The 13,346-nt window shown below is 41.7% G+C and overlaps 1 protein-coding gene across 1 annotated transcript in view; it reads right to left on the bottom strand.

Moving 5' to 3' along the window:
• Positions 1-7,541: 7,541 nt before the first annotated feature.
• Positions 7,542-13,346, bottom strand: part of TMEM126A (transmembrane protein 126A) — a 7,210-nt gene continuing 1,405 nt past the window's right edge. Inside the window, exons 2-5 of the mRNA XM_009323462.1 lie at positions 12,416-12,540; positions 9,119-9,312; positions 8,444-8,558; positions 7,542-7,794 (exon numbers count right to left, since the gene is read on the bottom strand). Coding sequence (XP_009321737.1) covers positions 7,590-7,794; positions 8,444-8,558; positions 9,119-9,312; positions 12,416-12,531 — 630 coding nt within the window. The 5' untranslated portion in view covers positions 12,532-12,540 and the 3' untranslated portion in view covers positions 7,542-7,589. The remainder of the gene's footprint in view (positions 7,795-8,443; positions 8,559-9,118; positions 9,313-12,415; positions 12,541-13,346) is intronic.

Raw genomic sequence — 13,346 nt, 5'->3', positions numbered from 1 at the left:
CCGCGCCGGCGTGCTGCAGCTCAGCACCAGCCTCTTCAGGGACACGGGCAGCCCCCGCCGCCATCACCACCACCTCCAGCCTGCCGGCGAGAGCAGCGACCACGACTACGCCCTGCCCAGCTCCCGGCCCCCCAGCCTGGAGGAGGCGGCGGTGGTGACGGAGACGGAGGAGGAGTGGGCGGCCCCCGGCGGGATCTGCCTCCACGTGGACCGGGATCAGGTGTCGGTGGAGTTCTGCTCCATCTGCGCTCGGCGAGCAGCGGCCTCCTTCAAAATGTAGGGTCAAGTACCTGCTGCAAGTACTCGTGGGGTTCTCGCCCCTAGGGGCCTCGCGTCGTGGCGGAGGAAGCAGGCGATGGTGCGGAGGAAAAGAATAAATACAGTGGTGATGGGGTGGTATTGGGGGAGATGCAGAGGAGGGGAACCTGGCACGTAAGTGGCCAGGGTAACAAAAAAAATAATCTCTTGAACGGCACATTGGGAGCCAGATGGTGGCCTTGGTTAAAGGTCATGTAAATCTGGCGTGTGGACGGTAGTGGTCTGAGCCTGTTTGGCGTAAGAGTCGTGCAAAGCTGTGTACAGCAGTGCGATAATTGTCGTGCAAACTGACACGCGCATACACACGCAGAGGTGCCGCCAGAGCCCGTTTGCAGCACTTGGGTGAAAAGATCATGCCGACCTGACGCATGAAGGTGTGCTCGGTTCCACTTCGCAGTTGCCAGTAAAGATAACACTGACTACCCGGTCTTGAGTCAGATAATGTCTAGCCTGCTTATCCCGAGGAGCCGAAAATGCTTGCTTAGAAAACCAAACCAAAAACTTCCTTAAGACATCGTCACTGGACAGACTTAAGAAAATAGTAATGATCGGCAAAAGAAAGCATGCATATAAAATTGTACTGCATCTCAGTTATACATTACTATTAAAACCTCTCTGACAGTTTCTCTTTTAGGTGCTTGCCCTGCCAGGCTCCGTTGTGTAGGGGTTAAAGAACAGTCGTTTTCCACCTCGCAACCTGGTAAGGATCAATATATTCCCATAATGCGGTATCAGACAGCTTGCTTTGCTTATGCCAGTCTCATGTAATGACTGGTTCAGGAAATGATTTCTCTGGTCCTTGGCCTACTCTGCCAAAATGTTTCTAGCTCTGGATGATAACTAATAGTGAAAATTACAATCACGTCATTCTAATTAGCTGTTTTCCTCTTTTTCTTTTTTAAATGAGTATGCACATAGTAGCCAATACATGAGCTACGTTTGAATTAAAAAATAAACACTGAAGCCATTTGAAATAGGAATTTTCTATTAAACTAAGTATCTGATGAGCTGAAAAGGGAAAATATGCTAATAAGGGGGATGTGACATTTACAGTCTTTTATCATAGGGGACTGTCCCAAACGTGTAAGTAAACTGCTTTTTAAATGGAAAAAAAAAAGAATTTGTGACCTGTTGGTTTAAAATACTGTCTAGTGTTTGGGATGCACGGTACCTTTAAAAAGTCCTTCTCTAGCTTGCTCTAATTCATGATGCGGAGTTTTGCCCGATTAAACAGAACCTGAACACTGATTATATCTGTACAGTGGAATCCTAACGTAGAGGAGTCACTTTTTTGCATGGACCTCTAACGAGAATTGCGGTTTGAAGAATGCAGTGCATCGAAGTAACTCGTTACTTTAGCTTCCCATAAGTAAATCTCTGTGCCCATGCACACTGAAACTCCTATGTTACTTCAAAGTAGCTTTAAATTTTAAAGATATTGCATGTATATGCATGTGCTTAATTTTACTGTAGAGTTCTTAATTTAGCCTCTTACAGTATCCAGAAATCTATAACTTTATATAATTAAGCACAGTTTGGAGATGAGCAAGTATGTGTCTTGAGGCTAATGATTTGAAAAATGCTCCGTAATTAACCGAGATAGGAGGAAAAATAGTTTGACAAACAGTAGCGTGTGTTTTCTTGTACTAGTCAGTGTTTCTCCCTATCACAAAAGATGAGTGGGTTGTTTTTTCAGTTGTATTATAATGTTTAGGTTGTTTATATGTATGTCAGTTGGGGGAAGAAGGATTGTGAAAATGATAATATGTAAAGTGAGGTTTCACAAAGAATAGACTTTCCTAAAACAGTTTCATTTATTAACTTCTTTAAAAAAAGATTCTATTTAGTGTTTCTGAAGTCTTCGTTTCTTAAAGCCTTAAATTTTGTGTTTAAGGCTAAGTAGAAGGTGAAAGTGTTTTCCCCCACTCATTTGCTTTATTGGTGCTAGACCCTATCAAGTGTTCATCAGTATAAAAGGAGTTTGATTTTTCTTTGTGAAACATCACTGTGTGATAAAGTATATGTGTATTTAGCATCCTTGTTTTTCTTTATGCTAAAGTGGATTCAGCTGTGTTGGGGCAGAAGAGACGGGACCAGCTGCTGGCCACATTTCCTGCTTTATTTTAAAAGGTAGTATAAGAAATGAGAATAAAGGGGTAACAGGGCTTTTGCTGTCTTTGGTTAAAAAAAAAAAAAGAAAAAGAAAAAGGTTGAATGCTGGGATCATTTACTGTCATCCAAGATGTTTTTTTAAAAAGACAATATCCTATTGAACAGGTTTTATTCCAGTGTATGCAGAATTCCATCTGTTCAGGGCATATTGCCAGCACAAAAGAGACTTAGTGGGATATGTGTTACCTTACACCTCTGTGGTGGCATCTGCAGGACTGTTCAAAGTTTCAGTCTTAAATTGTGTAACCCTGCTGTAATTGACGGGTTATACCAGTGCCACAGGAATCGGAGTTAACCATCAAGACTCGTGCCGACTGATACGCAAAATGGAAATAATTGAGTTAGATTCAACCTAGGCTCAATCTGCCTAGCCCAGACTTCATGAACATGCTTTATTTTGAAGTTTAACATGCTTGATGAAAAGAGAAACACTAATGTAGCAAGTATGGGATGTTACAATGGCATTTTTACAGTTACTTCAGCGTAGAAGTGTTTTTTAAGTTAACTTAAGTATGCATTCTTTCTTTTTGCATCACTGCTACATGGTAGAGGTCAGGGACTTAGTTCTGGTCTCTGTTGTGAACCTGCACATCACTCTAGTCATGAAACTACCTGTGAGCTGTGTCTGAGAGTAGCTGATTTTCTGACATGCAAAATGATGTATACCGGTACAAGAACAAGGTCAAGTCCCAAGAAAGTAAGTGGCTGCAGGCATTTCTAGTGCCTACTGAATCATATTTAAACCAAATAGAGGGGAGGAAGTTATTTGAAATTCTAACCGACTGTACTATCTGTATGGTGTATTATTAATGTAGCTTTTTGAAGTGAAAGCCTTGAAATGACATAACTTAATACTTGAAAATATATTGTAAATGTTTCTTTGTAATTATGTGCCATCCAGATAAGAATACAATATCATAATAAAATCAGACTTGTTGATCTTTCAGTTTATGGGCTCAAATGTTTCTTCATCTTTTTCTTCTCATTAATGCCTTGCTTTAATTGAGGGGTTCGTTACACAAAATGGGAAAACAGAAAGGGGAAGATGCTGTTGCTGCTATCCGTGTGGGTCACCTGTTGGAAAACAAGATAAAGTGGAGCAGGGTGTCCAGGAGAAATATGGTTACTCATCTGTCCTTCAAGTTCAGTTTGTGGTGAGGACAAAACGAAGGCTTTATTCCTTGAACTGAAGATAGAGTTATGCTTCTGAGAATCGCCACTCCTTGTATTTTACAGTTGTTTTTCTTTCTTACTGTTTTATTTATGTGGCTATGTTTGATCGATAAACCATGGAGTAGTAGAATACTTACATAAACGCTTCCATGGTCTATTGGCATCTTCCTCCTTTCTGTCCTGTTTTTAGGTTCTGAAGTTTGATGACAGTTAAAAATACACTGTTAAACCATAATCTTTCATCGGATTGTTATTTCCACGCTAAACACTGGAGTGACTGTAACAAAGGTTTGAGGGTGCGGAAAGGACAGAACACTGTTAAAGCTCCAGGGTGAGCCATGCACTGTACTCTGCGATTTCTTTTAGTCTTAAATGCTTTATTGTAGAGGGCAGTTTAAAAGAGCGTGCTGGCCTTCTAGCATCCAGGCATTCTAGGGAAAGTAGTCTGCAGCTTGATAAAAAGGAACATTTCACAAAAAACATTGCTTAAAAATTTAATAGCATACTGGCATGCTCTGCCTTTTTTGGCCTCCAGTTGTAGAAAATACCCTGTTCAGCGTTGAACTCTGTGTTTGTTAAACTGTACATACCACAGAGCCAGGTGCCATCAGTGTTAAGCTGCCATGTTACCTTCATTTTCTAGATTTCGCCACCCCACAGCCGCTCGAAGACTATTTAGCATTTAAATGAGAAACAATTTCATGCTCAGTTCTCTGTTCGTTCTTTACAGTTTGATTCCGGTACTGTGACTCTTAGTAGCATTCTAAATTAACTTCTCTCTCTTTCCTCTGAAGAGCTTAGCAGCGTCAGGGAGGAAAAAACAAATCGGTGTTTCTGCAACCTCTAGCTGCCTGGAGAGGTGACAGCGAAGTAAGTGGAGGGAACGGTATTCCAGATTGTCAGATTTCTCATGCCACTCGTCCAAACGGTCATCAGCTTTCCCTGTGAAACACAGAGATCTTTTGCAAAACGCAAAGGCCTTTTGTAAACTTACTGATTTTTAAGAACTTGGGTTCTCTGGAGCTTGTAGTTAAAGAGGTTTTCTGCTAGAAGCAACATACTGTGTTTATAGAGTTGTATTTGCTATTATTAGTTAGGCTGTAAATGTCTCGGGGATATATTGGGTATGGGGGTTGTTCAAATGGGCTTTGTGTTTAAAGAACACCCTGTGTAACATCACACATTGACAGTAGCTGATTCTACAGTTTTTCACCCAGTTTAAGTGGGATATGCAGATTTGGAGAAATAATTCTGCCTCTGCTCATTAGCAGGAGGATGCCAGGAGCTGGACTAGGGCGGGTACAGGGGAGAGGAGGATATCATTTGCAGGGGGCTGTGGAATAGATTGTAATGTTGAGATTCAGCATCAAAAATGGTACATATCAAAGATAAAATCAGTGCTTTTTTAGTATTTCTGTTGATTCCTACCTGTAGCCAGCCTCTTCATTCTTTTGGCAGTAGTTCAGACTTGGAGTAGCCAGAAGTCCATCAGCATAGGTTATCTATCCGTTAGACACATGCGTTCTTCTGAGAAGGCAGCAAAAGCTATTGCTGCGATACGTAGCCTGCAGCTGGCTTGTTTCTACTAAACGGTAGAAGAAAGGAAACAACCCAAACCTGTTCTAACTCAGATTTTCAAACAGGGAGGCAGTGTTGGCAAGGAGTTTGTTACAGTTGGTAGAAGGCCAAGAACCGGTAAAAGCTCGTCCTTTGACTTCTCGAGTTGTACAAGGTATGTTGCACCCCGCGTATGACATGGAGAGTGGAAGGAGCGTTTCCAGATTTCTGCGAGGGCGCTCCTTCACACACGTACATGCTAGAGCTTACTGACGGCACCTTGGTGTCCCGCTGAATTTCGAAACAGTTTCAGTCTTTATCCTTTAACTTACTTTCAAGAACTTTTTTCCCCCCAGTTGTTTAAGAAATACACAGGTTACAATTGAAAAGTTTCCTTTTTTTATAAGCGCGCCACCTTTCTTGCCTAAGGAGTATATAGCTGACCTCTGACATGACCGATGCGGAACACTTAAAATACGTATTTGCAATTTGTGTATTCATCAGTTATGCTGGAAACAAATACCGGTCTTTGCAACTTATTAAAAAAAAATTGAAGAATGTAAGAATGTGGTTTTTTCCTTGTTTCATAGAATCTTTACCTTTCACCCTAAGAAATTAATATCTAAAAAAATGGGGGTTTGTCCAAATCAGATCATTAAATATCAGAGCATGCACTTTGATTACTCAGAGAAAAATTATCACTTGAATTGATACCAAAATGAAAATAGTACATGGAAGAAAAGATGGTTTTGAATCTCACGCTTTCAAAAGCGCTAGGATCTGTTTTACAGTATCTTAAAGACATCTTGTTAAACGCTTTCAATAACAATCACTGAGCCATTCATTTTTGTTCATAAAGATAGTATTGCAAAGTAATAGCTTTGCATTATGTTTTTGTTGTCACACCTCAGTGGTTCTGTTGGTTGAAGTCCGGTGACTTCTGGAGATACCATAACTCACTGTCTCGTAAAATACTTGCTCCGTGACAATCTCTGAAGTGGGGGTGATTGAGGTAAGGCCAAGATGGCTGTTTAGGTGCAGGCCAGTATCGGAACACCACACCATACAGCAAGACTTTGAATTAAGGAAAACTAAACTAACTTTACGTAACGACCGTTGCGGAGGTAGTCTGCCTTCGCTGCTTCCCTGTGCAAGTCAGGCCGCTACTCCTGGTTAGAGAGAAATAGTGTGCATGATTTTCCTGCTGCAACAACAAATCTGTTAGGAAAAGGTAGATGAGTATGATGATGAAACACCTTTAATACATTTTTCAGCAGTGCTAGAGCATAAATTTTAAACCAATTCAATTAAAGGTCTCAATGCTGAATTCTTAATTCTCATTAATAATAATTCTCATTAATCTCATAATTCTCCATGTGCATCTCTGGGGATACTAGAATTTTATTGAAGTGTAGATCTTGCTGACCAGCAATCGTATGGGTTTCACAGTTAAGACCACACATCAGATTGAGATGATTGCTTCTCTAGAAAAAAAAAATTCTGATTTAGTTCCCAAACTGCAGATCTCATGCAGTAGGAAAATTACCAATTTATACTGCTCCAGAACATAGAGTGGCCAATGTGAAGACAAGCCTGACACATAAGTGAATGACTCCAGACCACTGATCTTGAAACTCGAGGCAGCTGAGATAGCACAGTAACAGCACCAGCCATCTGAGGCCTCTCAACGCAGTTCCTTGCTTCAGGGAAAGGCTAATTTCAAGGCAAACTGGTTGCAAGGACAAAGTTTGTTCTGACTAGGCTTTTTTTTTGGTCACTTGATATATATGCTGGGAAGTCTGACAGGAGTATCACTCCTGATCTGTGGTAATAGCTCTCCCTACGGTGTATAGAGTGACCCTTGTAACAGCCTAAACGGGCTAATCTTGTGACAGAAATTCCATGCTAGCAGAACGGAGGAAAGTTCAGGGAGAAAAAACCACTCAGATTTTGAGGAATCTCTAGAAAAAAAACGAACAACTTTCCTTGACATCCCCCCCCGCCCTTTTTTTTTTTTTTAAATCACTGTGGTTTGCATTATGAAGAAAAAACCCTTTTCAATAACTCATTTATACAGCTTCTAAAAGATGTAGCATCACCTTAGAGCCAAACACTAAGCAGCCAATATAAATGCTTTTTTCCCCCCCATTTACAAAGAAGAGACACCTGTCCTTATAAAGCTGTTATTCAGGTGTATATACTAAGCTGGACATAATGAAAAACTTCACTTGCATTTTAAGTTCAGAACTGAAAAGAATGCCAGTGCAGAGTCTTAACTTTGTTTTTCTATTAAAAAAGACAGCAAGCAACAACTTCTTTCTTTGTTTATTATGGTTACTTATCCAAGGCAATTGGAAAGTTGCTTAACTTCATGCTTGTAACTCTTCCGGATCCCTGCTAGTGTTCATCTGCTGCAGTATTTTGACATATATTCCATGATGTTTAGTGGCAAGATATAATCCAGTTAGAACCTGTATAACTACACCCAAACTCATCTTTCTAAAGACAGGCTGAGCAGTTGTGAGCCAGAAGCGCAATACGTTTTCCTTCCCCGGCAGGGGAGATGAAGAATACCTAAACAACATAAACAATGGTAGAAACTTAATTTTTTTTCCCCCCATCCAATTTAAGCGTCAATATTTAACATTAAAGTCATTAAAGATACTTAGGTAGATATTCATTCTCCCCTTGCTCTCCTAAGTTAAATTCACCCGGTGGTACTGGGCTCTCCGGATAAATGCTATACGCCATCCTGACCACGTTGCTGACGCCTCGCCGAGTCTCACCATCCCCTCACTGTGCTCCGACCCAATCCACAGAACTACACCCGCCCAGGAGTCTGGCAGCTGGGCACTGCCAGGATCGGTGAGGTCTCTCAGCCGTCCAGCCAAACAGCACTAAGCAGCAATCTTCGCCGCTTGGCAGGACGGGAGCCACAATTTCACGTACCCAGGCACATCATGAGTAGCTTCCAAGGTTCCAGCTAAAGACAAGTTCATTACAACCTATCAGTTTGCGGATCTTGTTTCACTTTGGAGGCTCGGCATAGCTCTTACTAACTTTGCCTTGTAATGAGATGACCTTAATGTACATCTCCTTCCATGTACTAAAAGCCTACAAAAAGATAGGTGTGCACAGACTAAAAAATCCACGGAATTGAAACTGAGAACTGAAGATCTGACCAACAAATACATTTCACTCACTGCAGGTTAATAAGACGTACCTGGCTGCAAGGCTTGCGTTCATGGGGAGAGCCAGGAAAACAGGATAGAGACCACCCACAACAGCCCCTATCAATCCTCCTCTGACCACAGCGCAGACCTCACAGTTTAGGTCACCTGCATGACAAACAATATTTCACTGTCAATATCCACACAGCACCGCCACATCAATTTATAAGCTGCGTGCAACAACATGGCAACAGGCACTTGACAGAAATGGCCAAGCTGTGCAGGTACGCAAGAAATTTTGAAAGAAGGACTCCTCCTTTTGAAGAAAAAAAAAAAAAAAAAAATTGTTCCAACCCAGGAAGAATTTATCACTCTAAAGTTGACCTTCAGATGAAATCGTACAGTTGGGGGAAACTGAACTGCTTTGTTGCAGTCACTTTTACATGACTTCGAGTGAAAGATGCTAAAAATCAATGATGCGTAACAGGAAGTTTTTTTATAAACATATATAAACATACATATCTCTCCTTTCCCGCTCAACTGCAACACCTCAGTGCTGCCCAAGGCATTAGATAATCTGTTTTTCAAACCCTGCTTTGCAAACTGAGGTTTTTCAAGACCACAACCGTTCAAGACCACTGTTCTGCAGAGAGGAAAAGCTCCTCTACTGTTACGTTGCGTACCGAAAGCAAAGCCCTTTCGAAAACAAGGAGTAATGAGGTTTTTACCCGAAAATAAAGGCTCACGCACAAAAACTTCATAAACTGCTGCCATCGAAAGAAATGGAATAACAGCCATTGGCAAAGCGGACACCAAGGAAGCCCTTCTGACGTGTAGGATGTTCCTGAAGAAGTTATTTGCCACCAAGCCGCATAAGCTTGCATTTGCTGCAAGGAAGTATGAGCCATGATTACAAAGGTTCCTGTGAAAGAAGGAAAGTCGCTTCAGCAATTGAGAACTGTAAAGAAGTTTGGTTTACTCAGTGCTACAATTCACTTCTGAATATCCTACAATAAGAGGTAAGAGATCTAAATCTCTTGCTGGTGCAAAATGGGGAGTAACTCCTCTCAAAAGCAACCGGTACAGCATCCTTCACTACATGCCCGAGTTCACACACACCTCAAGAATGAAGTGACAGAAAGGCTGAGAAGCCTTTTCTACTATTTTTTTTTTTTTGTATTCTGGCTAATGGAAACTTCATGAAATTGGCTCTCCTAATCAGCATGTTTCTAAAGGAGAATGTTTTCTCATGAGAAATTAAAAAAAATATAGATATATAATCACAGCTGGCTCCTGTAATCAGCCTTGTTTCTAGCCTGCTTACCCAAAAGTATAGATTCAGTTTCAACATAAGAGCTTACAGAACAGATCAGGTGGGACAACTAGGGCAACTAGGATCTTGCAATAACCATCTCAGCAGCTGCTGGCAGATCATTTGTAGTGATTCTGTAGGCTGAAGGGCTGTAAGCCTTCCTTGTGTGCATGGAACACACGAATTTAAGGTCCTACCTTGCTAGGAGGTTACGCTAGTTAAAGGTTGCATACTGGTTTACAGAACTGGAGCTTCTGTTTTTCCCTTGGTAACAGAGGGAGTGGACTCCATTATCTACAATGCTTTTAACAGACGGTTTAGAGCAGCTACTCCTGTTGCAATCTGTAACACGTTGAAGGCAGAATAGAACAAAGTCTGGTCAGAGATAGTCAGCATTTATTATCTTGACAAACAGTCCCCATTTGAGTACACGCCATCACAGCAGGTAACGCAAGAGGGAATGGGAAAGCATGCCAGTTTTACAAGCCTGATGAGCAGTTTGTGATTTATTTCATTTGACTCGCGGAAGGAAGTTGTGCATTAATTTTAGCATTAGACCTGGCACAGTCAGTCGATTAGTGGAAACAACTCTTTGCTTTAGGTTTCCACAAATCTAAAATTCCCAGACTGACAACTATTGCCAGGCAAAGCAATTCACCGGAAGGCACTCCGATTCTGAGGCTGTGCCAATATTATTATGTTAAAGGTGTATTTTTAAAACATGTCATAATTGGATTTATCGCTAAAGCCCCAAAGAAAATAAAATGCTTAACCGGTCACAAAATTTATGCTAGGCCAAATGTCATTTTTATTTGCAAAATTATCAAATGTGACAATCTCTAAACCATTTAGCAATGAAAATACATGATTTTTACAAATCCGCCTACTTAAAATTATTCTACATTTTAATGCTCAGAGTAACATTAAGCACTGACAAAATCATACAAAAAAGACTTCAGAGATGTAGGTGCTAACCTTGCAAAACCTAAACATTATAAAACATCTGACATCAATGACACCAACTATTTCTCATTTTGAATAGGAAAATACTTTCATTCTTGGTACATACCAGATTTTCAAACATGAAAATAAGCTACTAACAATTCAATCCTGATGCTATATAGCAAGAACTTTACCGGTCAGATATCCCTCTTGCCCTTGTTTAGGAGCTATGTTTCTTTTTTTGTGATTTGTTTTAAAAAGAAATCTGCTTTTCAAATCACCATTCTCCCAATACCGGATGCCACTCACAGAATGTCCCCAGAGCGCAGTTTCTGCAAACCAGCCATTTCATTCTGTTGGTACGTTCACAGTCGCAGGCAGTGAGATGCATGCGTGCAGATACATAAATGTGGAGGACTGAGATTAAAATTTAGCAGCATATTTAAGAATCGAAAATCGAGCAAATTAACGTACCTAGGACCAGCGGAATCTACTCAGGCTTACTGATGTACAGAACTGCTACACTGCACAAAAGGAAAGACAGGGAGGATGGAAGGGTTGGGGTTTGGTGTTTTTGTTTGAAATACTAGCTCCCTAGTGTTAAAAACGAGCTTTGGTGAACAGGAACTCGCTCAGTCTGAGAGCAGCATGCTTCCTCTTCCCTTCCAGCCATTACTGACCTCCCCTCTGCGTATACAAACTTTAAGTCCTGCCAGGGTGGTTTCAAATAAAGGCGCACGCCCCCGCAGCTATTTCTTTCCAAGGCCCAGCAGTCCCTAAGTACCACAGCTTCTACCAAGACGTTACCACATCACCACTGAGGTATCTGCCTCCCCCTTAGCTCCCCAGCTCTTCCGGGGAAGGAGAAGTGGTGTAAGTTGAATGTGAGGGAGGGCAGCAGATCCTACACAAAGCTGCACCACTACCTGTAATGGGAGGGATAAAGCCTTGGTGTTGCTCCTTCTCACCTGTGTGGGGAGGGCCTGTGTTACTACCGGCAGTTTGTTTAGCCAGCAATTTAGTTCTATTAAATTTAAAAAAAAAACAAAGCTTCCTGTTACTCTTATGTACACAGAATTTATCCAAGATGATACACACGTGCAAACGGCTCCTTATTACAGAACCAGCTCAGGTTCAGTAAGGTTTTGCAGTGAAATGCAATATCACAAAACACAAAAAGGTTGTTTGTGAGGCCCAGAAGGCATTTAGCTGGTTTTGTGCTGCACAGAACCCTGCTGGTGAGCCAGCACGACTCTGGCTGACTCGTCCACCACCACCACCTGGATACCTCAGTCTCACCTTCCTGAAACGGGGAGCAGGGCAGAATGAAATGCAGGAACTAGCAGGTTGACGCTCACTCAGTTCTGGCCGCAGGCCAGCCCTGCGGGACACCAGATGACTCCTGCAGAATCTCAAGAGTCTCTGCCTTATGCTCTCCAACATTTCAGTTTCCTAGAAAATTTATTAGCTCTAGCACAGGACTGTATGAATGCTCAGAGCCAGTCGGGGCCGATCAGCCACCCCAGAACCCGAAGCATCGGGGAGCATATGCCAGAAACCGGCTAGGCAGGACCAGAGATAAGAGTGAACTAACCATATTTAAAAAACACAAAACAAGTTTTCTGTTCTGGACAATAATAAGCATCTTTACAATCAAATATTTTTGCAACTGCAAGGAAGATTTGCAATAGAAGAGTAAGGGAAAAGAAAAGCCTCCAAAAGACTTGAAATGTTTGATGCACTTATCTTCATTTATTTTACCAGCACTTACTGATCTGCTTTAGGAAGCTCATTGAATATCTTTTGTATGACTTCCACCCGCTTAAATCTTTCCAAATATAGTCTTTGCTGCGGAGAATCTAGTTCAAGAAACTCTCTTCCTGTCATCTTGAAGTCCTGGATCATAAGAAACAGACAAACAAGTGTAATCAAAGTTACACAGCCCCAATATGTATCAAATAAACTTCTAGACTCTTTTGGCACTATGCAATCACAAATGCATTTCCTATTTTTCATGGCAGAGTTTTCAGACACAAAGGCCACTATCCAGCTACAGAAGTCTGTGATATTTATGACAACATGAACCCTAACAAACTGCTTTCTTTAGTGACATTGCAGCTGTGGTTTGACAGTTGCTCTAAGCCAACTGAAGTACTCACTGGGATGAGGATGGACTGTCTCACCCTCCAGATACTCCTGCCCCAGCACCTCCAACCCTGGGGCCGTCCAGCAGCTTGGATCAGGAAACACACAGACGAAAACTGCTCAGAGGAACAACGGGCAGCGTACTTGTTTTTTCCAGCTGGATCACCTTCTAACACAATGATCCCTAATGGCAGCAGCACAAAGGAAGATGCTAACGGGACCACAGATTCTGGCAACACTCCAGGTTTAAATTGACTTAACTGTCAAACAGAACCGTAAGGAAAAACCCCAAATAAATCCATTCTTTGAAAAGATTTAAAGAAATCATGAAGATATCTACTCTGCTTTTATATTCCACGACTAAGGACTTTTTTGTAATTGGTACTCTTAGTCAGAGACATGTGTCAAGTCAGAAAGCGTAAGTTGTATTGGGTTTACATGGCAAGGTTTTGGTAGCGGGGGAGGGGGGCTGCAGGGGTGGCTTCTGTCAGAAGATGCCAGAAGCTGCCCCCATGTCCGACAGAGCCAATGCCAGCCGGCTCCAAGACGGACCTGCC

The sequence above is a fragment of the Pygoscelis adeliae genome, unplaced genomic scaffold, assembly GCF_000699105.1.
Source record: "Pygoscelis adeliae isolate BGI_AS28 unplaced genomic scaffold, ASM69910v1 Scaffold84, whole genome shotgun sequence".
Lineage (NCBI taxonomy): Eukaryota > Metazoa > Chordata > Aves > Sphenisciformes > Spheniscidae > Pygoscelis > Pygoscelis adeliae.
Note: the sequence above shows the minus strand (reverse complement) of the source record. Positions and strands in the feature narration are given on the sequence as shown.